The sequence below is a fragment of the Syngnathus scovelli genome, chromosome 18 (genome assembly GCF_024217435.2).
Source record: "Syngnathus scovelli strain Florida chromosome 18, RoL_Ssco_1.2, whole genome shotgun sequence".
NCBI lineage: Eukaryota > Metazoa > Chordata > Actinopteri > Syngnathiformes > Syngnathidae > Syngnathus > Syngnathus scovelli.
The window spans coordinates 8,971,763-8,993,552 of record NC_090864.1 but is presented as its reverse complement, the minus strand read 5'-3'; the positions used below and the strand labels follow the sequence as shown (position 1 = coordinate 8,993,552).

General features: G+C 46.3%; 1 protein-coding gene and 1 long non-coding RNA gene across 4 annotated transcripts in view; one reads left to right on the top strand and one right to left on the bottom strand.

Moving 5' to 3' along the window:
- sspo (SCO-spondin) overlaps positions 1–21,790 on the top strand; it is a 38,819-nt gene that overhangs the window by 9,764 nt on the left and 7,265 nt on the right. For both annotated transcript variants that reach the window (XM_068648799.1, XM_049749603.2), the window contains 84 exons: positions 194–399; positions 480–594; positions 690–811; positions 915–1,085; positions 1,195–1,428; positions 1,501–1,623; positions 1,692–1,789; positions 1,852–2,083; positions 2,155–2,307; positions 2,389–2,526; positions 2,599–2,781; positions 2,851–3,001; positions 3,076–3,235; positions 3,323–3,371; positions 3,501–3,602; positions 3,698–3,825; positions 3,936–4,056; positions 4,122–4,249; positions 4,314–4,455; positions 4,526–4,696; positions 4,790–4,958; positions 5,048–5,123; positions 5,204–5,225; positions 5,289–5,409; positions 5,487–5,700; positions 5,773–5,914; positions 6,019–6,180; positions 6,252–6,428; positions 6,649–6,726; positions 6,812–6,946; positions 7,030–7,185; positions 7,259–7,423; positions 7,491–7,805; positions 7,875–8,004; positions 8,190–8,315; positions 8,387–8,478; positions 8,582–8,764; positions 8,832–9,002; positions 9,065–9,320; positions 9,398–9,444; positions 9,511–9,681; positions 9,764–9,898; positions 10,013–10,149; positions 10,229–10,323; positions 10,406–10,455; positions 10,535–10,705; positions 10,797–10,967; positions 11,051–11,130; positions 11,218–11,387; positions 11,459–11,505; positions 11,590–11,790; positions 11,867–12,037; positions 12,200–12,400; positions 12,485–12,557; positions 12,753–12,973; positions 13,135–13,287; positions 13,380–13,546; positions 13,624–13,769; positions 13,825–14,045; positions 14,110–14,142; positions 14,219–14,383; positions 14,461–14,679; positions 14,791–14,958; positions 15,141–15,275; positions 15,374–15,611; positions 15,997–16,149; positions 16,243–16,289; positions 16,427–16,597; positions 16,658–16,834; positions 16,924–17,079; positions 17,230–17,354; positions 18,166–18,305; positions 18,405–18,451; positions 18,530–18,775; positions 19,020–19,181; positions 19,249–19,365; positions 19,546–19,684; positions 19,767–19,963; positions 20,032–20,202; positions 20,262–20,389; positions 20,495–20,634; positions 20,737–20,783; positions 21,160–21,324; positions 21,536–21,756. In XM_068648799.1, coding sequence (XP_068504900.1) covers positions 194–399; positions 480–594; positions 690–811; positions 915–1,085; positions 1,195–1,428; positions 1,501–1,623; positions 1,692–1,789; positions 1,852–2,083; positions 2,155–2,307; positions 2,389–2,526; positions 2,599–2,781; positions 2,851–3,001; positions 3,076–3,235; positions 3,323–3,371; positions 3,501–3,602; positions 3,698–3,825; positions 3,936–4,056; positions 4,122–4,249; positions 4,314–4,455; positions 4,526–4,696; positions 4,790–4,958; positions 5,048–5,123; positions 5,204–5,225; positions 5,289–5,409; positions 5,487–5,700; positions 5,773–5,914; positions 6,019–6,180; positions 6,252–6,428; positions 6,649–6,726; positions 6,812–6,946; positions 7,030–7,185; positions 7,259–7,423; positions 7,491–7,805; positions 7,875–8,004; positions 8,190–8,315; positions 8,387–8,478; positions 8,582–8,764; positions 8,832–9,002; positions 9,065–9,320; positions 9,398–9,444; positions 9,511–9,681; positions 9,764–9,898; positions 10,013–10,149; positions 10,229–10,323; positions 10,406–10,455; positions 10,535–10,705; positions 10,797–10,967; positions 11,051–11,130; positions 11,218–11,387; positions 11,459–11,505; positions 11,590–11,790; positions 11,867–12,037; positions 12,200–12,400; positions 12,485–12,557; positions 12,753–12,973; positions 13,135–13,287; positions 13,380–13,546; positions 13,624–13,769; positions 13,825–14,045; positions 14,110–14,142; positions 14,219–14,383; positions 14,461–14,679; positions 14,791–14,958; positions 15,141–15,275; positions 15,374–15,611; positions 15,997–16,149; positions 16,243–16,289; positions 16,427–16,597; positions 16,658–16,834; positions 16,924–17,079; positions 17,230–17,354; positions 18,166–18,305; positions 18,405–18,451; positions 18,530–18,775; positions 19,020–19,181; positions 19,249–19,365; positions 19,546–19,684; positions 19,767–19,963; positions 20,032–20,202; positions 20,262–20,389; positions 20,495–20,634; positions 20,737–20,783; positions 21,160–21,324; positions 21,536–21,756 — 12,352 coding nt within the window. The remainder of the gene's footprint in view (positions 1–193; positions 400–479; positions 595–689; positions 812–914; positions 1,086–1,194; positions 1,429–1,500; positions 1,624–1,691; positions 1,790–1,851; positions 2,084–2,154; positions 2,308–2,388; positions 2,527–2,598; positions 2,782–2,850; positions 3,002–3,075; positions 3,236–3,322; positions 3,372–3,500; positions 3,603–3,697; positions 3,826–3,935; positions 4,057–4,121; positions 4,250–4,313; positions 4,456–4,525; positions 4,697–4,789; positions 4,959–5,047; positions 5,124–5,203; positions 5,226–5,288; positions 5,410–5,486; positions 5,701–5,772; positions 5,915–6,018; positions 6,181–6,251; positions 6,429–6,648; positions 6,727–6,811; positions 6,947–7,029; positions 7,186–7,258; positions 7,424–7,490; positions 7,806–7,874; positions 8,005–8,189; positions 8,316–8,386; positions 8,479–8,581; positions 8,765–8,831; positions 9,003–9,064; positions 9,321–9,397; positions 9,445–9,510; positions 9,682–9,763; positions 9,899–10,012; positions 10,150–10,228; positions 10,324–10,405; positions 10,456–10,534; positions 10,706–10,796; positions 10,968–11,050; positions 11,131–11,217; positions 11,388–11,458; positions 11,506–11,589; positions 11,791–11,866; positions 12,038–12,199; positions 12,401–12,484; positions 12,558–12,752; positions 12,974–13,134; positions 13,288–13,379; positions 13,547–13,623; positions 13,770–13,824; positions 14,046–14,109; positions 14,143–14,218; positions 14,384–14,460; positions 14,680–14,790; positions 14,959–15,140; positions 15,276–15,373; positions 15,612–15,996; positions 16,150–16,242; positions 16,290–16,426; positions 16,598–16,657; positions 16,835–16,923; positions 17,080–17,229; positions 17,355–18,165; positions 18,306–18,404; positions 18,452–18,529; positions 18,776–19,019; positions 19,182–19,248; positions 19,366–19,545; positions 19,685–19,766; positions 19,964–20,031; positions 20,203–20,261; positions 20,390–20,494; positions 20,635–20,736; positions 20,784–21,159; positions 21,325–21,535; positions 21,757–21,790) is intronic.
- Positions 10,760–13,278, bottom strand: LOC125986157 (uncharacterized). Of its 2 annotated transcripts, none has more exons than XR_007487552.1 (3): positions 13,156–13,278; positions 11,571–12,983; positions 10,760–10,895 (listed from the first exon to the last, which is right to left on the bottom strand). It is a non-coding gene; the product is annotated as an uncharacterized lncRNA (long non-coding RNA). The 2 variants fall into 2 exon arrangements; XR_007487551.1 differs by having other exon boundaries at positions 11,571–12,963.

Here is a 21,790-nt window from a genome sequence, read left to right as displayed (position 1 = left end):
TAGTCACTTCTGTGTGGCATGCAAGTCACTTTATATGATATACAAGGTGTATTTATAACCCTGGTAGCACATCAGAGGCGGAGGTGAGATCAGCAGTATAAATCTAGGTCAAGGAGATTGGAGTGACATCACAATTGAAAATTCAGTGGGCGTATATTGGCCAGGATGGGAATCAAATGTCTTCTTTTGTCAGCGGGCCATGTCTGAACCTGGCTTTGCGTTGCGATGGCCACCCCGACTGCGCTGACCAATCAGATGAGGCGTTCTGTGGACCCGCCACTCCGGTGCCCCTTTGCCCACCAGGGGAGTTTCAGTGCGCCAATGGGAAATGTCTCTCAGCTAGCCGAGTATGTGACGGACGATTGGACTGTGGCTTTGCCGATGGTTCTGATGAGCAAGGTGATCAATTTGTAAACTAATAAGGAGAAAAATGTGGTCCCGCTCTTATGTACTGTAGTGAATTCTGTTTCTCGGACCAGATTGCGGTGTGGCGTGCGACGAAGGGGAGTTCCTATGTGCTGGAGGACGATGTATACTCTACCTCCATCGATGTGACGGCCATGATGATTGCGGAGATCTCAGTGATGAACGGGGGTGGGCCCAATATTTATTATAACGTTCTATTCGGTTTCAAACATGTTTTGTTCTGTTTCTTAGTAACAAAAACTTCATCTTGTCTGTGTTTCAAGGTGTTCCTGTGCACCAACGGAATTTCAGTGCCCAGGTGACCAGTGTGTCCCTTCAGAGAAAGTGTGTGATGGACATCGAGACTGCCCATCAGGAACGGATGAAGCTGTCTGTCCAACTCGAGGTAAAATGAGCTTTGCAGCATTTGTATTGAATGTGAGAAGAATTTTTTTTTGTAGTGTGAGAGCTTCTCATCCATATGTTTTTTTTTTTTTTTTTTTTTACAGTGACATGTGGACCTGACCAGTTTGCTTGTAATGATGGCACATGTGTTGCTATCGCTATGCTGTGCGACGGAGCACGAGATTGCCCGTCCGGAGAAGACGAAAAACGAAGCAACTGCTACTCTTTCATAACGCCAATACCTTCACCTTTGACCCCGACAGTACCGACCTCAGGTAGTGTGACATTATATTCTAAATACACTCCAAAAATTATGGATAGCTATCAAATCTTTTTTTTTTTTTTACTATTAACAAAAGTAAATATTTTCCTCACACTTTACAGCTTGCTGGTCCTATGAGTTTGCCTGTGCCACCGGTGGGCAATGCATACCTCAAACCTGGCACTGTGATGGCGAGTCCGACTGTTTGGACGGTAGCGATGAGCAGCAGTGTCCCTCACTTTGCGGTCCTGGCCAAGTTCCCTGCCTCAGTGGCGACCAGTGTGTGCATTACCAACAACTTTGTGACGGCAAACCAGATTGCCGTGATGCATCTGATGAGAGCATAGACAACTGCGGTAAGACAAAAAACGGAGTCATCTGACAGCAAAGGTCGACAGGGTGATGTTTGTTTGTGTGTTTGTCTTCAGGCTCATTGCGGATCCCTCCCTGTCCTGGCAGCTTCCCATGTGACAATCGCACTTGCGTGAATATGTCAAAAGTATGCAACGGGATTCCTGACTGTCCTCGGGGTGATGATGAACTTGTGTGTGGTGAGTTGTCCCAAGATACCCTTGAGACATTTATTAGGAAACAGAACTCAGTAAACTCTTATATTCAGGTAAAAACGTTTCACCAGCGCCCCCTGGTGAAAGGAACACAACTGTTTCCTGTCCAGAATTCACCTGTCTGGATGGATCATGTATCAGTTTCAACATGGTAGGTTGACGTATCACCTCGCCCTTTTTTATGACCTAACTTCTGATTAATTTCCTATCCAGATGTGTAATGGTGTGGCAGACTGCCCAGACTCCTCACTAGCACCGTTCGGGGGCTCCACTGATGAGCAGGGTTGTCGAAGTTGGAGCTCCTGGGGTTCTTGGAGCCCCTGCAGCACCACATGCGGTACAGGCTCCGTGACCCGGCGCAGATCTTGCCCTGCGGGGGACATTTTGCACCACTGTCGGGGTCAGGATGTCCAGAAGCAGCAGTGCTTCAACACAACTTGCCCTGGTATGATTGTGATGCTGCTTTTTTAGAATATATTTGAAAGGTTGTGGAAGCATGTTTTTTTTTTTTGTCAGTGGATGGTCAGTGGCTTCCATGGGTGAGCTGGTCAAACTGTTCAAGCGAATGCGGAGGAGTGCAGATCCGACACAGAGACTGTGTCCTACCTCAAAATGGAGGTCGAGACTGCTTCCTACTCCCAGGGCCATCCAATCTAAGCTTGGAATTCAGTAAGCGAGTTATTCCCTGATGTTTGTTGAACATGTCTATTCAGATGTTGGTGCATCTTCATCTGCTTGGCTTTATTTCAGGACCTTGTTCTGCGGACGGCTGCTCTAATACGAGCTGTCCGACAGGCCTGGTGAGACACAACTGTTCCCCCTGCCCAATGTCCTGCGCCCACATCAGCAGCGGAACTACCTGCGATCCCGCCGCACCCTGCTTCTCAGGTCACCCTGGATCTATTTCGAAAAAACTATGATCTACTTTTAAATCTTACACATTGTGATGTATTTCCCCAGGCTGTTGGTGTCCAGAGGGGAAGGTCATGAGCCAAACGCAACAGTGTGTGTTTCCAGAGGAGTGTGCGTGTGAGTTGGCAGGCGTGCGCTACAGGCCAGGTCAGCAGATGAAGGTGGACTGCGAGATCTGTGTTTGTGAGAGAGGAAGACCTCAACGATGCCAACCCAACCCGGACTGTTCTGGTCGGTCTTAAATTTGCTTCATATTCCACATAAATATCTTCACTCATCAGTTTGCCCCTCCCTTTTTAGTACATTGCGCATGGTCGTCATGGTCCGAGTGGGGGGAGTGTTTAGGACCATGCGGTGTGCAGAGTGTCCAGTGGTCTTTCCGGAGCCCAAACAACCCCACCAACCATGGAGATGGGAAAAACTGCAGAGGAATCTACCGGAAAGCACGTCGGTGTGTAAAATAATATCAACGAGTCCTTTCTTCTTTTATTCTCACGTGCACTTTCTTTATCTGCATCTCCACAGATGTCAAACTGACCCCTGTGATGAATGTGAGTATCAAGGCCAGTCCCACGCTGTTGGAGACAGATGGAGGTCGGACCATTGCCACTTGTGCCATTGCTTGCCCAACCTCTCGGTGCAATGCTCGCCCTATTGCCCGTACGCCGTTACCGGATGCCCTCAGGTAGTCGAATAATGGTGTTAAAATATTTGTGCAATTTTGTTTGTCTCTCACCATGCTTATGAGAAACTAAATTGTCAATTTATTTAGGGCCAGAGTCTTGTGCCTGGGGATGGAGACACATGTTGTTACTGTCAAGGTCAATTTGAGTTCCACACACTGATTTCTTCTTTATCCTGTTTTTAAGCACACTTTTTTGAGAAATATATATTTCACTCTTGCTGTGTTGTCTTTATTGATTTGGAGTTTTTTCGACTGCTCTGCACAGCACACAATGAAAGTTCTGCAGTGACAGTCAGCCCCTCCCCTGTGACTTCCGAGCCAGGAAAGGACACCACTCCCTCGGTGCCCACCTACCCACTCCCTCCTGGTGATCAGTAACTTATGAATAGATCATACTATTTCATGAAAATCTTTTCGGCACCATCCAACTGTAATTATTATTTTTTTATTCTTCTTCTGCAGAAGACTGCTGGTCTCCTTTGGGCGTTCAGTTTCTGCCGGCCTCCAGTTTCCACGCCTCATCTCAGCAAAGCGGTCACCCCCCTGAGGCAGCCCGTCTTCATGGTTGGGACCACCACACAGACCTTCAGGTATATCAGGAATACCATTTGTGTGCTTTTATTAATTATTTGACTCTGTTTATATATTTGGTTGTTAATTACTGAATTTGTTCATTCTTAATAATGTCGTGGAATGCCAGGGCTGGAGTCCAGAACCTGAAGAATATAAGGATCTACCACAGCGGAGCCCTGGGGGGCAGAGTGGGAACACACAAAGCCCTTACATCGAAATTGACCTGCTGAAAGAATACAACATCACCGGTACACTTTTACACCTGGCTGGTCATTCTTATGAATTTGTTAATGTGACGCCATTTTTTCTCCAGGGGTACTTACCCAGGGGGGTGGCGTATTTGACACATACGTTTCCAGTTTATATCTGCAGTTTAGCCGGGATGGAAGACTGTGGTACATTTACAAAGAACTTGTGACTGCCGCCCAGCCCAGAGCTAAGGTCTGATAATCATATTGTTTTTCGTATGATTATATTTCTACCATTTGTTATTTCTACCGTGCAGGTTTTTCATGCCAACCACAACGAGGCAGGGGTCGCTGAGATTAAATTGGACAGGATGGTGACGGCTCAGTTTGTCCGCTTGCTACCACATGATTTCCATAATGGCATCTATCTTCGTCTTGAGATCATGGGATGTGAACCTGGTTAGTAGAAGTAGCATATATGATACATGTTTTCTATTAAATTGATTATTTTGTTCTTATTTTGATTCAGGTTATCATTTCTCAACCTTACCCACACCAACTTCAACCGTCTCACCAGCGGGTGGTTGCAAACAAAAGGAACTCCAGTGTAAAAATGGACGCTGTGTGCCAGCCGGCCCGTCGGGAGTTATCTGCGATGGGGTCGATGATTGTGGGGACGGATCAGATGAGATGTTCTGTGGTGAGATTTTTATCTCCAGTCTAATTACATGCAATGCATTCACTAACAGTATCAGTTCTTTACCAAGTCTGCACACTGATGTTATTATTCCAGGCACAACAGTCCCAACTCCTCGCAGCTGCCCTAGTGGTCAGTACTTGTGCCTCCCACCAGGGGGCTGTATCGACACAGGAAAACGTTGCGATGGGATTCCCCACTGTCCCAGAGGAGATGATGAAACTGAATGTCATCCGCATGAGAACATCACCACTCAGTCTGACAGGTGAGGACAATAAATTGCAACAAATTTTGCAATTAAAACTCTTTCTTTACATCTTTAAATCGTATTTATACATGCATGAATATCTTCAGGCCATATACACCCACCGCCGCCCCTATCAGGACTCCTTCCAAGATCCCAGTGACTAGACCTGCATTACCAACAACAGTGAGTAGTTTATTTTAAAAGGTATATCTAAGTTTGAATTCATCAATATGAACTTTATATGCCTTTTGTTATATTTGCAGGATGGTGGCCCTGGATATCGTGGTAAGTTTTGCAACTTAGTTTTGTTTTAGTGCATGGTGTCTTCAGTATATCATATCTTTGTAGGCATATGCTCATCTGCACTCGGACTGGAGGATGGAAGCATTCGTTATGGTCAACTGACCTCATCGTCCTCTCGTGAAAACAACCCGGCTGACGCTGGTCGGCTGAATATCGTTCCCAATGTGTGAGTGATAATCTGGCTTGTTACATCACCGTGTCATTAAAAAGATACACTGAAGTATTTGGTTATGATCTTTGCAGTCAAGTTATGGAGCCTGGATGGAGTCCTTTGCCGACAGACCTCCAACCGTATTTCCAGGTGGATTTCCTGGAACCCACGTGGGTTTCAGGGGTTGTGACCCAAGGCAGCGAACGCATGTGGGGTTACCTCACAAAATACAGACTCGCCTTTGCTCTGCACGAAAGCCTCTTCACCAACTATACACAAGATGGCAAGCCTGGAAGTCCTGCTAAGGTATTGAACGTATTTGGTTAGCATGATGATATTGTGGCATTTATAAAAAGACCTTATCTTGATGCGGTGTAGGTGTTTGAGGTACGGATGGTGGGCCGGACTCCCGTGACCCGCTGGCTCAGTAGACTTGTCCGAGCCCGCTACCTTCGCATCATCCCTGTGGAGTTCAGGCACACGTTCAACCTCCGTGCTGAGATCCTTGGTTGCAGAGGAGGTGATGACTGCCAGTCCTTCACTTATTTTCTTCTTCTCCGTGCTAAATTGGATATTAAATTGAGCTGTCACAAAGTGTGATGCTTTTCTTGACATGTAACGCAGATGAGCTGGTGACTCCCGGGAGTGTCACACCTCCTTCTGATGGTGGGAAAGGCTGTCAACCAGGCCAGTTTGCGTGCCGGCAGAGTGAACAATGTGTTCCTGTTGCTGTGGTTTGTGACGGACGGCTGGACTGCAAGGATCACACAGATGAGATGAATTGCGGTGAGACCTTCTGGATACTCCATTATACACGACTCATTTTATATTTGGCATTCATGTTCATATCTACACAGGCTCTCCAGGTTTACAAAACAAGACTAGTCCCACTGGTGGACCAGGCTTCCAAGGTGACAGGACAACAGGTGCACCAGGTCTTCAAACCACCAAACCACGAGGTGGTCTGCCCGGTGTGGCGACAGCTGGAGTCACGGGACAGCCTGGACTTTGGAAAGCCACCACTACACACATTGGTATTTTATTTAGTTCCTCCATGTATTTTCTGTTTGATTAGAGAAACAAAATTCCCAAAGCAAATGCGTTTGTAGGAGCACCCTGAGTGTACCGACCGCACAGATGATTGTTGTTAATTATTCATCTACCAAGATGCTCTTAAAAAACACTTCTCACCAGATCTTTCGTGATAAAATAAAGATTCACATGAATAAAACAGTACAGATTTTTTCCAATTAGAAGTGACTACCGGCCAGCCTGGACTGCACCTCTCAACATCGCACCAGCCTGGAGGTCCTGGCTTACAAACTACAAAGCGTGAGAGACACCAAACAATGTTGCTAGTTCTGCATCTATGATTCAATGCTCATTTGACTGAACAGACAGAGACTCTGTTTTACAGCTCAGTGGATCACTACAACCAGAGTGGGTTGTGTGGAAGGCCAGTTTGCGTGCCGATCGTTTGGCTGTGTCGACTCGGCTCAGGTGTGTGACGGCAGGCGGGACTGTTTGGACGGGTCAGACGAAGAGCGTTGTGGTGCGTATAAATAATCAACGGAAAAATGTTACCAAATACATTTTCATAAGAAAGGTTAATAAATTGCATTTTTTTAACTCTAGGTTCCTTAGTGAGTCCAGTGACTACGCAGCGCCCCCTAGTGCCCACCCCCTGCTCTCCAAAGCAGTTCTCCTGTAAAAGCGGTGAATGTGTTCACCTGGACCGCAAATGTGATCTGCAGAAGGACTGTGTGGACGGTTCCGATGAAAAAGACTGCGGTATGAAAAATTGAATTGATAAATAAGAAGTGACATCACTTTCATGTCTTCACAAGATGTTTTCATCCTCCAGTTGACTGCATCATGTCCCAGTGGACCTCATGGAGTCTGTGCAGCGTGTCTTGCGGTCTGGGATCATTGTTTCGGCAGAGAGACATTGTAAGGGAAGCGCTACCTGGAGGATCCTGCACTGGGGGACAATTCGACAGCCGTCCCTGCTTCCAACGACCATGCCCAGGTTTCTTACAGTGCCTGAGGTCAAAGGCCAAATTCAAAAATCACTGGTTTGTTTTCACCTTTTGTAGTTGACGGTCATTGGTCGGAGTGGACAGAGTGGTCCGATTGCGATGTTCAGTGTGGAGGGGGTGTCCAGCAAAGGAAGAGAACCTGTTCTGCACCTGCCCCGAAAAATGACGGGAGGGATTGCGAAGGCATGAGCCAGCAGAGTCAGAGCTGCAACAGCCAACCCTGCACCAAAGACACGGGAACACAGACAGGTTGCGTCAACGGTATGGTGCTTGTGTCCGAGACAGACTGCCTCACCGGGAGAGTCGAGCCTTGCCCTCCAACATGCTCGCATCTCAGCTTCACCAACAACTGCACTGAAGAATGTAAACCAGGTCAGTCTAAGTTATATTGGCTTTCTGATTAGGAAAGTCAAAATACTGACTCAACCCCCCCTCCCCCAGGCTGCCGATGTCCCAGTGGAATGTACCTACAGGGAGGCCAGTGTGTGACAGCAAGCCAATGTTTCTGTCACTGGAACGGCCAAAAACTGAAGCCAGGACAGATAATCAGCAGGGACCATTGTACTACATGGTGAGATTTATTTCTTGTTTTTATCTTCCACTTTGTTGGATCTATTCTTGGTCTTCATAGCTGAAGGCTTTTTTTGTATCACTAATTACCTCACATATATCTGGCAGTCTGAAAAGTGCAGTTTTGTTTTGATTTCATTTTGAATACTAATTAATTTCACATACATGTATATTTGTCTCCAAAAGTACATGTCAGGATGGACATGTGACCTGTAACTCATCCAGTTGCGCAACAACCTGTCATTGGTCAGCCTGGTCGTCATGGTCACCCTGTGATGTCACCTGTGGGCTCGGGCTCCAGCAACGCTACAGGTGAACAGACTTTTTGACTTTTAGTTGCATTTGTATGTCTTCAAATTGAGAATTAGAACATGTTGTGTTAGGTCTCCGGTGAATCAGACAGGATCACTCAGTGGGTATCTCTGCCCAGGAGATTCCTCTGAAGTCCAACGGTGCTCCATCCCCTGCGACACTGGTACACATTCATAACATGATTTAATATATATATATAAATAAAAATAATCACAACATGATCAGATGCATCTCACTAATTTGACATATGTTTATTTTTAACTCAGAAGAACCAGATGGAATTTGGAGCAAATGGACCAGCTGGTCCGAATGCAGCAAGACATGTTTCCATCACGTAAACGATGTGGGAATCAGACAACGATTCCGAAACTGCAACTACACCCACGCTCGCTCCGTCTGCGATGGCGACAACGCGGAGCAAGAGCCGTGTAACATCATCCACTGTGCAGGTATGAGCGGCATCCATCTTTATTTCTCACGAGAGAAGATTAAAAGGTCCTGGTGTTGTTATTCTAGTGGATGGTGGTTGGTCTGTGTGGTCTGCGTGGTCGCTCTGCTCATCTGAGTGTAATTCCGGTGTCCAAACACGGGAGCGATTCTGCACTTCACCTTCACCGCAACACGGGGGAAGAAGTTGTGCCGGCCCACACGTTCAGACAGCCGACTGTAATGCTCATCCCTGCTCAGGTAATTTGTTAGTTCCCGTAGCCCATATTTGCTCTTTTTAACAATATATATTTTTCCCACAGGTGCTTGCCCAGAAGGTATGACGTACATGACAGCGGCTGAATGTGAGGCTCATGGAGGTGCATGTCCTCGGGTCTGCATGGACATGACCTCCACCGAAGTGCAGTGCGCCACCGCCTGCTACGACGGCTGCTACTGCGCACTGGGCTTGTACTTGCTCAACGGCAGCTGTGTACCTTTGTCCCAATGCCCGTGTTACCACCAGGGGAAGCAATATCCAGCTGGGGCAACTCTTCCAGTAGATGCATGCAATAACTGGTATTCGTCAAAGTCTTGTTGCTGCTAAATATGAAAATATTTTAACTTGATTGGTGTGGATTTTACGTCTTCAACAGTACATGCATAAATGGAGAGATGTCTTGCGGAAATACTTCATGTCCTGGTGAGTGAGTTTAGGGTGAGGGTTAGGGTTAGGGTTCATTGTCTTGAATGACCCTGCGCCTTTTAGTGGACTGCGGTTGGAGCAGCTGGACTCAATGGAGCACCTGTAGTCGGACATGCGATGTCGGTGTGAGAAGGCGGTACCGTTCAGGAACCAATCCACCGCCAGCGTTCGGAGGTCGACCTTGCGAAGGCGATAGAGTTGGGGTCGACACGTGCAGCATTGAGCCATGTTTTGGTGAGGGCAGATTTGCTTGTAATGTTTTGCAAATGCTGTTTTGTTCATAAGTATGTGGAAGTTAAGATGTGATGTGCACTAGGTGTAAGAGAACCATGGAGTGAGTGGTCGGAGTGCTCAGTGACTTGTGGAGGAGGTTACAGGAGCAGAACTAGTGGGCCTATCAGAGTCCATGGCACAGCACAACAATTCAGTGCCTGTAATCTGCAGCCTTGTGGTACGACACATTTGCAATTACAATTCTGATATTTGTCATTTGGAAGCTCAGTTAAAAGTGTGATATTATTTTCTTCAATTTTGCTAAGGTATTCATTACTCATTCCCATTTCAGGTGATAGCAGAGTGTGTCCACCAGGGCAAGAATGGAAGCAGTGTGTGAGAGGAGCAGTGTCATGTTCAGATCTTACGATGGACCTCAGTCGGAACTGCACGCCAGGTTGCCAGTGTCCTACTGGAACTTTCCTACAGGTCAGAGCCATGGCTCTTCAACAATACAAAAAAAAAAAGTGCCTAAACATTGTAAATACATTTGATTGTCGGTCCCCAGGATGGCGAATGCACCCAGGAGTCTGATTGTCGCTGTGACGTTGATGGAGAGCAGTACAAACCAGGAGACATTATTTATATTGACTGCAAAAACTGGTAAGTAGATGCAATGTGTTCGGATTTATTTCCATCTTATCTGCATACGTTTCTGACTTCAATGCGTGTCCTCGTATTTCAGTACATGTGAAGTAGGGAGACTTGTAAACTGTTCTCAAGCCAGGTGCACAGGTAAAAAATTTTTTTTTTTATTCGTGGCACATTCTTCCTTATTTAATCTATTTTTATTTTTTGCATTTACACTCTGTAGCTGATGGCCAGTGGTCACCGTGGACTCCTTGGGGTCACTGTTCAGTGTCATGTGGGGCAGGTCTACAGTCCCGATATCGGTTCTGTTCCAGCCTTCAGCGCTCCGCCGATGGCCCGTCGTGTCCGGGGCCTAACCGAGAGGACAAAGTCTGTGTCACCACCCCATGTGACCGTGAGTTAGTAATAATTCCCTCTTAAGTGAAAATACAGTTTACATGTTTAAGATTCAACTTTCAAAAAGTGTCATCGTTGACTCCTCCAAGGTGATGGTGGTTGGGGTCCTTGGAGTAATTGGACACAATGTACCAAGTCATGTGGCGGGGGTGTTCAGAGCCGAAGGAGAGATTGTGACAGTCCGACCCCTGAAGGAGAAGGAAATTACTGCGAGGGTCTCGGAACTCAGGTCAAGGCCTGTAACACTGCACACTGCCCAGGTAGGCACTATTTTTAGAATGAAGCTTCAAATTTGCTTCATGAAGCAATCACGACCACTTTAACTAACATGGTGTGATTTTAGTGGCACCATGCTCCAAGGTCCCGGGCACAGCATTCAGTAGTTGTGGACCATCCTGTCCCCGCTCCTGTGATGACCTGGCAGTATGTAACCAAACCTCTGGCTTCAAGTCAACATATCTTATTGTTATCCATAATAATTATAAAGATGTATTTTTTTCTGTTACGCAGCATTGCGAGTGGCTTTGTGAGCCAGGCTGCTATTGTACAGAAGGAAAGGTTTTATCAGCTAATGGAAAGGTCTGCTTAGAGAACGAAGAATGCCCCTGCCTCGATCTTACAACTGGCCGCCGGCTAGAACCTGGAGACGTGACATTGGCTCCTGATGGCTGCAATAACTGGTTGGCAGGATTCACACATATGCAGTAATGAACAAAAGCATGATTAATTCATTTAATTTCATTTTTTTCAGCACCTGCGAGGGAGGAAAGCTTAACTGCTCCCAAAACCCGTGCCCAGGTGAGTGGGACGAAAATCACCAGCTGTCCCAATACTTATGTGTTAGCTAGCTCTGGATTCATCACCTCTTCTCTGTGTTTCCAGTATCAGGTGGCTGGTGTGAGTGGTCCATGTGGACTCCATGTTCTAGGACCTGTGGGGCAGAGTCGGTATCCCGTTACAGAAGCTGCAGCTGTCCTGAACCCAAAGCTAACGGGCAACCCTGTTCTGGAGAACTGGAAATACATAATGGCGTTGGAGCTCAAATCCAGAGACAGCCTTGTCCTGTCATCACTTTCTGTCCAGGCAGGATTTGATTTTTATTTTGTTAGGGCAGAACATCATGTCTGCTAATTTTTATTTTCAATTCATCACTATATAGTGCATGGTTCTTGGAGTTCCTGGTCGGCTTGGTCAGACTGCGACGGGTGTGCTGGGTCATCCAATCGCACCAGAGAGTGTAACAACCCCCCTGCAAGATTCGGTGGTCTGCCCTGCCTCGGAGAAGCGACGCAGAGCCGTGGTTGCCATGACAACACGACTGTGTGCTCAGGTCAATTTTGCAAATGCTTTCATGCACGCTGTTGAATCGTGTTGGAACTACTGCTCATTTGATTTTAATTTGAAATCGACTAGGGGGATTTATTCGAAATTGGCTGACTTTTAGGAACATTCCAGTCTGTAATATTACAAACAGTCTGTACTTCCTTTTCAGAATGTGGTGGAGGCCAAGAGGAATGGCCTTGTGGCAAACCCTGTCCTCGCTCCTGTTCTGATCTCCATGGTGACACGGAGTGCCTGGACTCTCCAGGATGCAGCAAGTCTTGCGGTTGCCCTGGTGACATGGTCCTGCAGGACGGCATGTGTGTAACCAGGGAGGAATGTCGCTGCAAATACGAAAACAGTTCTGCTGCAGGTTGGCTAAAGATCTTTTTTTTTTTAATTCCCAAAACACGTTTGAAATGTTCTGCAAGTTCTTGTTTTTCTCCCCACTGATTAGATTTCAGACCTGGTGAGACTGAGTGGCAGTTTGCAAGTCACGGAGAAGAAATCATCACTGACTGCAAAAATTGGTTTGAAGCATTTTACATGAATTGATGTTTTTCTCGTTTCGTGGTGAGCATGTCTGTAAAGTTTTCATGTCCACCCATTTCCAACATTTTGTCCCCCTGACGTCTCCTGCTTCTCAACATAAACATGTTTACAAGAATTTTCCAAAAGCGATTTGGCCAAATAAATGATTCAGGTTGAGTTCATTCTCTCCTCAGTTCCTGCCAAGCTGGTGTTTTTCACTGTCACTCACTCCCCGGCTGCTATGTCGACGGCGGCTGGGGCCAGTGGGGAGCTTGGTCTTCGTGCTCAATTTCCTGCGGAGGAGGAGTTCACTCCAGGAGACGCCAATGTGATAATCCATCTCCTCAGGGCGGGGGGAGAGGTTGTCTGGGAATTGGTGAACAGCAGAGAGACTGCAACACACATCTGTGCACAGGTAATCGTGTCTGTGCATATAAAGCAGATTTTTTTTTTTTTATGGAATAGAATACGAGTGAGCAAATATAATAATCAAACGTGCGGTGATTTTAAGTTTTCTCCCTCCTACAGAAACATTTATAAGATCATATACACCGTGTAAAATATTCTTCCCTCTAGACGCAGTGGAACCTTGGTTACCTTGGTCTCAGTGGTCGGTGTGCTCAGTCAGTTGCGGCGGCGGCCAGCAGTTTCGATTCCGGACTTGCGGCTCGTCGGCCTGCAGTGGCGTCAACCGCCAGAGCAAGACTTGCAACACAGAGGTCTGCCTTGGTAAGTCAGTAGACACAAATATAAAATGATTAAACAGTAATTTCGGAAAGGTAATCTGATTTTACACTTGATGTGTTTTTGTGGTCACGCAGAAGTGGGCTGCCCCCCGGGCAGGCTGTACAGGGAATGTGAGCGAGGGGAGGGCTGCCCTTTTAGCTGCGACCACATAAGCGGCAGGGAAGGCTGCTACAGCGATGGCTGCGAGGAAGGCTGCCACTGCCCCTTGCACACTTTTCAACACAACAACATCTGCCTGCATGTGGGTTGCCTTTTTTATCCTGCAATGCACCTGAATATTTAGCCTAGTAAATGCATTTTCTAATCTTTGTGTTTTAGGAGTGTCCTTGTTTAGTCGATGAGGAGTTTCTAGTTTCTCTGCAGAGGGTTTCTATCACCCCGGTGTCATCTCTGCTCCTTCATAACATCTCTGAGGGAGTGGAGCTCCAGCCTGGAGAGATTTTGATTCACGACTGCAGCTCATGGTAACTAGACAATTTTGGGTTGTTGTCCTGAGTCAAATCACTTCTCTTCTTGTAGCATTTGTGAGCACGGCAGATGGAACTGCTCCTTAGAGCACTGTCCAGTTGACGGTGGTCTGTCACCCTGGGGGTCTTGGAGCTCATGCTCGTTGTCCTGCGGCGGTCTTGGGTTGAAGACCCGCACAAGAGGCTGCACCCAACCTGCTCCAGCTCATGGAGGAAAAACTTGCATCGGGCCATACCTTGAAACCACCTTCTGCCAAGCCCCTGACTGCCCAGGTAAGGGTGAAAATAAAAAGACACGATAATTCTCCATTGAAATGTTTGTGTGTGTTCTCGACAGCTGTTGGTCCCACAGAAGAACCCACCCTACCAGGTAAACAGAACAATAAATCTCACATGGTTAGGGTCGATCCATCCCAGACTCATACCGCTACTTTTTTATTCCACAGATGAAGATGCTGGTTTCACTGACTGGTCAACATGGAGTCCATGCACTAAAACTTGCACTGACGCTCGCTCTCCAGCTATGAAGTCTCGTTATCGTCAGTGCATCAAACCCCCTTGCTTCGGGGACTCCCATCAAGACAAAGCTTGCAACCTCCCCCAGTGTCCTGGTAAATATATATTAAATATTTTGCAGGACTAACAATGCTATATGGTGGATCCTTTTTTTATTTTCCTTCTCTGACAGACTCAGACGGTGATGAGCTCTGCGTTGGGGACGATTGCGAGGAGAGGAACTGTACCTGGACAGATTGGGGGATGTGGGCTTCCTGTTCACGTTCATGCGGCGTGGGCCAGCAACAGAGGATCCGGACCTTCCTCGGCCCCGGCCCCAACGGCTTCTGGTGTGACGACATCCTAGGGGGGAACATTGAGCGCCGCTTCTGTAACATCAGGCCTTGCAGAGGTGAGGCAGTCATCTGGACACCCAAAACTTTTTTATTCGGAAAGATAGACCAAAGATGAAGCATTTCACAAAACAGCATTCTCAGCATCTGTGTTTTTTTAACGTCTGCAGTGGATGCAAGCTGGTCTCGATGGAGTCCGTGGTCCAGCTGTGATAAGCTCTGCGGCGGTGGCCGCTCCATACGTACCCGCTCGTGCTCCAGCCCTCCACCCAAGAACGGAGGACAGAAGTGCCGAGGAGAGAAAAACCAGGTCAAACCATGTAACACCAAACCCTGCGGTGAGATTTGCAAAAACATTCATACATACACAGACCTTGCATATCTGAGCTCATTATTTTAAGAAATGATGTGCATTCCTCCAGTACATTCTTTTCTTCTGAATTGTCTGTGGGACACATTATGCATATTGAAAATACTCGGAGCACTTTGGCAAAACTCTTGACCTTCTGGTCTTTTTTAGATGAACAAGGATGCCCGCCGGGACAAGAGTTTGTGTCTTGTGCCAACGAGTGTCCACAGCGCTGCGCTGACCTCCAGCAAGGCATCGAGTGCCAAACCAACACTGAATGTCAACCCGGATGTCGTTGCCCTAAAGGTACTCATATCGAGCACTCGGAAAATTACAATTGCAGTTTCACTCTTAATAGCGGCTTGTTCCCACCAATTGGTTCGACCTCTCGTATGTGCTTGCAGGACAGTTGCAGCAGGATGGAGCGTGCGTGCATCTGTGGCAGTGTGACTGCGTAGACTCGCAAGGCCAAATTTGGGCCGCTGGCAGCGGGCATCAGGTCGACTGCAACAACTGCAGCTGCACCAATGGACGGTTGCTTTGCACCAATCACAGCTGCCAGGCCGCATGCACTTGGAGCTCCTGGTCCAATTGGGCATCGTGCAGTGTTACCTGTGGGCAGGGGCAGAAAACCAGATACAGGTACACTACAGGAATAGTCACTATATCAAGGATTCACTTTTTTTTTTTTTTAGTAGCAGTTTTGCCATTACCGTATTTTCTGCACTATAAGGCGCACCTAAAAACCTCATTTTCTCAAAAGCCGACAGTGTGCCTTATAATCAGGTGCGCCTTATATATGGACCAATATTGAGCCACTATAGCAGGCGGGTCCAAAGTCCGGCCCACGGGCCAAATGTATATATCTTATATATATGGACAAAGTTTTAAAATGGGCCATTCATTGAAGGTCCGCCTTATAATCCGGTGCGCCTTATAGTGCGGAAAATACGGTTATTGCCATTTGCTGAGTTATTACTGCTATTTTTGGATCCAGTTAAAAAACATTGACAATACTGTGTCTCAGATCTCTAATCTCCGAAACCGAAGGAACTGATTGTCAATTTGAGGAAGTCAATCATAAGCCCTGTGAGCCCGGGCCCTGCCCTCCTCTTTGTCTCCATGACAACCAAGAGCTACATGTGGGAGACACCTGGCTTTTGGGAGAGTGTAAACAATGGTAAGATGTATGTTTGCAATTAAAAGAAACAAAATAATGGTAAATGCGTTGATTAGGAGCAAAAACATTCAACATCAGCAATTTACCTTCCAGCACGTGCACCCCAGAGGGAGATTTCTGCCAAGATATCGATTGCACGGGTGGGTCGCATTTCCATTAATAATACAAAGTACCATTTGCATGAGACTGTTTATCTTGTGCCTGTTTGGTTCAATTTAGTGTACTAAGTGATGCATCTTCTCAACAAAGCAATCATTTATTTCTTTGTTAATTCCAGTGGATGGTGGATGGACTCCGTGGTCAGTGTGGTCTGACTGCTCAGTGACCTGTGGACGAGGAACACAAGTCCAAACCCGCGCCTGCATCAACCCGCCCCCTCGTAACAATGGCTCTCACTGTGATGGTCCAGAGAGACAAAGCCAAGAGTGTTACACTTCTCCCTGTCTAGGTCTGTAGTCCTCCCAAATGATGAATGTAGAGTTTTTAATCACTTGCTTTCCATTTTCAGATGACCTTTGCCCCTGGTCGCCGTGGTCACCATGTTCCCGTAGTTGTGGGGCGGGAACTGTGGTGCGGCGTAGGGAGTGCGTCTGCGGGAAGAGAGGGACTGCCGCATGTCCTGCAGAGATTGAGGATTTAATGAACCAAGAGGAGAACCAACTATGTTTCAAACAACCATGTCCAGGTGCATAGACGGAAATTATGTTGAAATTTAAGATGGAGTGTAAACCATAGTATTGCATAATTTTTTTTTTTTTTTGCTTCCCTTCGCAGAATGCCCCATGTCAGCATGGAGTGTTTGGTCGCAATGCTCATGTGAGTCTCAAAGGCAGCAGCGCTACCGTGTAGCTGTCACCCCTGCCACCAGGGGGCAGCAGTGCACTCCCGTTGAAACACAGAGCAAACCATGCAGCCTCAGTCACTGTGATGGTGAGGACTTCAATGTACTTTTTGTGTATATTGCACAAATCTTATTCTAGATGAATTGAGAATTTTTTTTTGATTCACAGTGACCTTAGTTGTGGGAAAACTTCTTATGTTGCTGTTTTTTATGTTGGTATTCTTTTCATCCTTTCTCAGAATGTGAAGCACCATTCGTGTATTCCCCATGTGGCAAACCCTGTGAGAAGCTTTGTGAGCTCTATGGACGTACCGACCTGTGTTCGGGAGTCCGGGAGTGCACACCAGGCTGCTATTGTCCTCCGGTAATTGCTGTGCAATGCTTTATTTTTATTATTAACACCACTGCAAAAAGAAACAACATAAAAAATGGATTTCAAGCAGTCTTTTGAACTCCATCTCGCAAAGCTCAGAACTACACAACTGATGAATACTGATCATATTCGGTGCTAGTTCTGCTTCCCAGGTCTGATATAAGATATTTATATTTACAGTGTTCTGCCACACTTTTTTTTTTGTTACCGGCCCTCTGTTATTTGCTAGAAAACTCACATATTCTTTTTTTTTGTGCTCAGGCTTAAGTCGTATCTAATACAAAACTGCATTTTATGGAATTTATAGGTAATTGTAGTCCCGCAGGGGTCTGTCCTTATCCCCCTAAAATAGCTGGACCACACCAGCATCAAACTAACATTAACAAGTGAAATATGCCACGTTATATACTGTTGGTAATATATCACTTTGATGTGTGCTGCCATGACAATTTCATCATGTTATTTAGCTTAGTTTGTGAGCTTTCAAATTTGATTTATTGCCAAATGCTCTGTGTTGGATTGACAATATGTACATACAGCAGTAAGGAGGGCAGGTAATGAAATATGGAACAGAAGGCTGGTCCTAGCTCTTCTAAAACATGACAGCACAAGTAACTGTGATAACTTTAACAGTTACGACTTACCTTTTTATGTAAGATATAAATCATTGAATGTCACCAACAAAATGCATAAATCAATTCTGGCACAGATTTTTTTTTTTCAGAAGTCCTCAGTGCTGCAAAAAGAATGATCAACACAAATATGAAACATATTTTCCAAATGTTATTTGTTGTCCTTGCAGGGGTTGCTGCAGCAAAATGGTAGCTGTGTACCATCAGAACATTGTGGCTGCATCTACTTAAAAGACCAACCTTCAGGACCATCACCTACACCAGTCACTGTTCCTCAGGGCTCAACAGTCACCATCGGCTGCAGTACTTGGTCAATCCATTTTTGCTTGCATTACAGGAAAAATGTGTTGGATTATATGCTGCATCATATTGTTGTGTTTACGATGAATAATTTTGTGTTTTTCTGCAGCCTTTGTCACAATGGGATGTTGGAGTGTGACATGAGAGAGTGTGAAGGTAATAGGATTTTTTTTTTTGCTTGAATAAAAATAAACATCTTTACATTGCATTATATACTCTTGTTTTTTTTTCTAGTCATTCTCAGTGAATGGTCCGAGTGGACGCCATGTTCTCCCTGCATGCCTTACTCCTCCCTGAACCCCAGCAGCACACTCCTGGAAGATGCTGTCAACGGAAGTAAAATGGTTTCAATCCAGAGGCGTTTCCGGGCCTGTTTAGACTTTGACTCAGGGTTTCCGGTATCTGGAGAGGAGGAGAAAAATCAATGTCCGCACCCTCAAGTTGAGGACAGGCTGTGTCCGGATGATAGCGTCTGCCGAGGTACGACAACATCATGATAAATCTTTTAAGGTTGAGTTGATAAAAAAAATCAAAATTATGATGAATTGGAGAGATTTGAGAACATATGCTCATTATGGGAAAGCGTTTGGATTTGTAGCCATCCAACTAAACCCTGAGTGGAAAGAAAAAGATTTGACAAGAATTAATGTATCAACCACATAGTATAAATCTTGGAACTGTGCCATCGATGATGAGCAGTCTGCTCACGTGTTGGATGTTTCAGATCTCTGTCAGTGGAGTGCGTGGAGCGCGTGGACAGTTTGCGCAGAGCCGTGCAGTGGTGGAGTCAGACAACGCTACCGCCATCCTCTGGCATCTCCACCGGGACCTCTCTGTCGGAGCCAGCAGACACAAAGCCAGAGCTGCAACACGGGACTTTGCCCAGGTGGACCAAAGTGTGTTCTAACTCAAAATCATATACTGTATTTTAAATATTTCCTTCTCTATCCAAGGTGAAAACTGTGAAGACAGGGGGCGGATCTACCAAGAGGCCTGTGCCAATCAGTGTCCTCGCAGCTGCACCGACTTATGGGAGCATGTGCAGTGTCTCCAAGGACGCTGTCATTCAGGTACGCGATGACTTCCATAAGTTCTTCCTCAAAGCAATCTGTTCACATCACTGTCATGGAACCCTCACCCCTACAGCATGCTAATAACGAAACTGTCGCCGATCATTTCCTTCTTTTATCGAACACAGTCCAAGATGGAATTATTGCCTCGTTACTTTCTAAATTCGCTTTCTCTCCCAGGTTGTCGTTGCCCTGAGGGACAGCTCCTGCAGGACAGCCAATGTGTGCCTGTGGCAGAATGTCGCTGTGGCATCCCATCAGGCAACGGGACACTGGAGTTCATGACGAATGAAGAACTTGTCATGGACTGCAACACCTGGTGAGTAGAACGCAGTTGATTCAAATGGGGTCACAAAAGGTCATTGTTGTTCACGCCGACATCTCTCAACTCACCTTCACAGTGTGTGTAAGAACGGCACTCTAGTGTGTACCGATCTTCCCTGTCCTGTGTATGAGCCTTGGACCTCATGGACGACCTGCTCGGCTTCATGTGGGCGTGGCCAGCGGACACGGACGCGCCTGTGCCAGAACATTGAGGGCGGGCCTTCCTGTTCTGACACCATGCAGACGGAAAGCTGTGACTTGCGGCCATGTCCAGGTCTTAAACATATTTTTGTGTTGACCAATTATCACCTACTCGAGAATTTCTATTTTTCGTCCATCCAGTGGGATGTTTGTTGAGCGAATGGTCAAGCTGGAGTGAGTGCAGTGCCACGTGTGGCGGCGGCTTATCAATGCGCAACAAAACAATCCTTCAGGAATCAGAACCTGGTGGGACTGCTTGTGTTGGGCCTCTTGAGCAACACACTGTCTGTAACAGTGAAAGCTGCAGAACAGGTAAAAGAAATTTAGCATGATGGTGAGTGAGGGAATATTACAACTGGTGCATATTACAGGGTGTCCGGATGGTCAGGTGTTCAGTGAATGTTCAGGTTCCTGTCCGTTTACCTGTGAAGACCTCTGGCCACACACTCAGTGTTTAGCAGGACCTTGCAAACCCGGGTGCTCCTGCCCACCTGGACAGGTTTGGATATTTCTTCTTAATGGAATTTAAGTTGGTCTTGCTGGTTGGTACAAAATCAGGATTTCCAGTTGTGCCCATTTTTCTCCTTTGTCTTGTCTTCACCAGGTGTTGCACGGAGGCTCGTGCGTGTCACATGCACAATGCCCCTGTTCCCTACTCTCTTTGCCGTCTGCCTACCAAAGCGTGAATATGAGCACAGAAGTCGTGTCACCTGGAACATCTTTCCAGCACCACTGCAACAAATGGTACACACATTATTTGCAGAAGTCAATCACTACGTCTCAACTATGCTAGAAAAATATGAAGTGTAGTCTAATTTGAATCTAAATGAATTTAATTGTCCCCAGTGTGTGTCAAGGAGGAGTGTTTAACTGCACCTCCAAGCTCTGCGACGGTGAGTGATGCCCTGCCTCGGCTTCTAATACCGAAAGCGATTAAGACGCTTTGTAGGATCTCATGTTTATTGCAATGAAAGCACCGGGAGGATAAAAATGTTTTATTTCTTTCAAGTGGCAAATGTCAACAGTGGGGATGTACGTGTCTCAACCCTGCTTGTAATTTATTCGTTGACCAATGACACAAACGAGTAGTAGTTCAGCTCAAGGTGTTGAGTTTTAACATGGACAGATAGACCGGCTGAAGATTTTTTAAATAAATAAATAAATAAATAAATAAATAAATAAATAAATAAATAAATAAATAAAAGATGTGGAAAATATATGCATATTATTTACACAAAAATTATCTGTTCCTTTTTTTCCATCCTCTAGTGGACTGTGAGTGGTCCAACTGGTCCCAGTGGAGTCCATGCTCAGCGACCTGTGGCACAGGACAACTAAGCTCCAGCAGAACTGTATTAAAACCAAGCCAGTATGGAGGAGTCCCATGTGAGGGCTCGGATCTCCGCACTGCTCCTTGCATGGCCCCTGATTGCGGTATGTAAGAATAGAAACTATCGAATTATTTTTAGACGATGACCTTCTGGCATTTAAATGAATTACCAAACGTCCACATTTTAGATCTCCTTACTCGCCTTAACCGATCTATCAACTCCAATTTCCCTTTTCCACAACCCATCGTATCATCTTCTGCTTTTATCTAATATCTAATATCCTTCTTCATCACTGACTCTTCCCCCTTCCGCAGCTTGCCCTGACGGGGAACGATGGAAAAGAAGGAGGAGTTTGTCAGAAGACGTTCCGCTGTGCGAGCGGAGCTGCGAGGACATCTACTCCCCGACTCCCGTGAACTGCAATCACTCCTCAGCGGGCTGCGTGTGTCAGGATGGGCTTTACCGAAACACCCATGGCGTGTGTGTCATCCCTGCTCTCTGCCCCTGTCACGACGAGCAGGGTGTCATGCAGGAGGTGCGTCGCTTCACACCTAACATGTGACCATTGT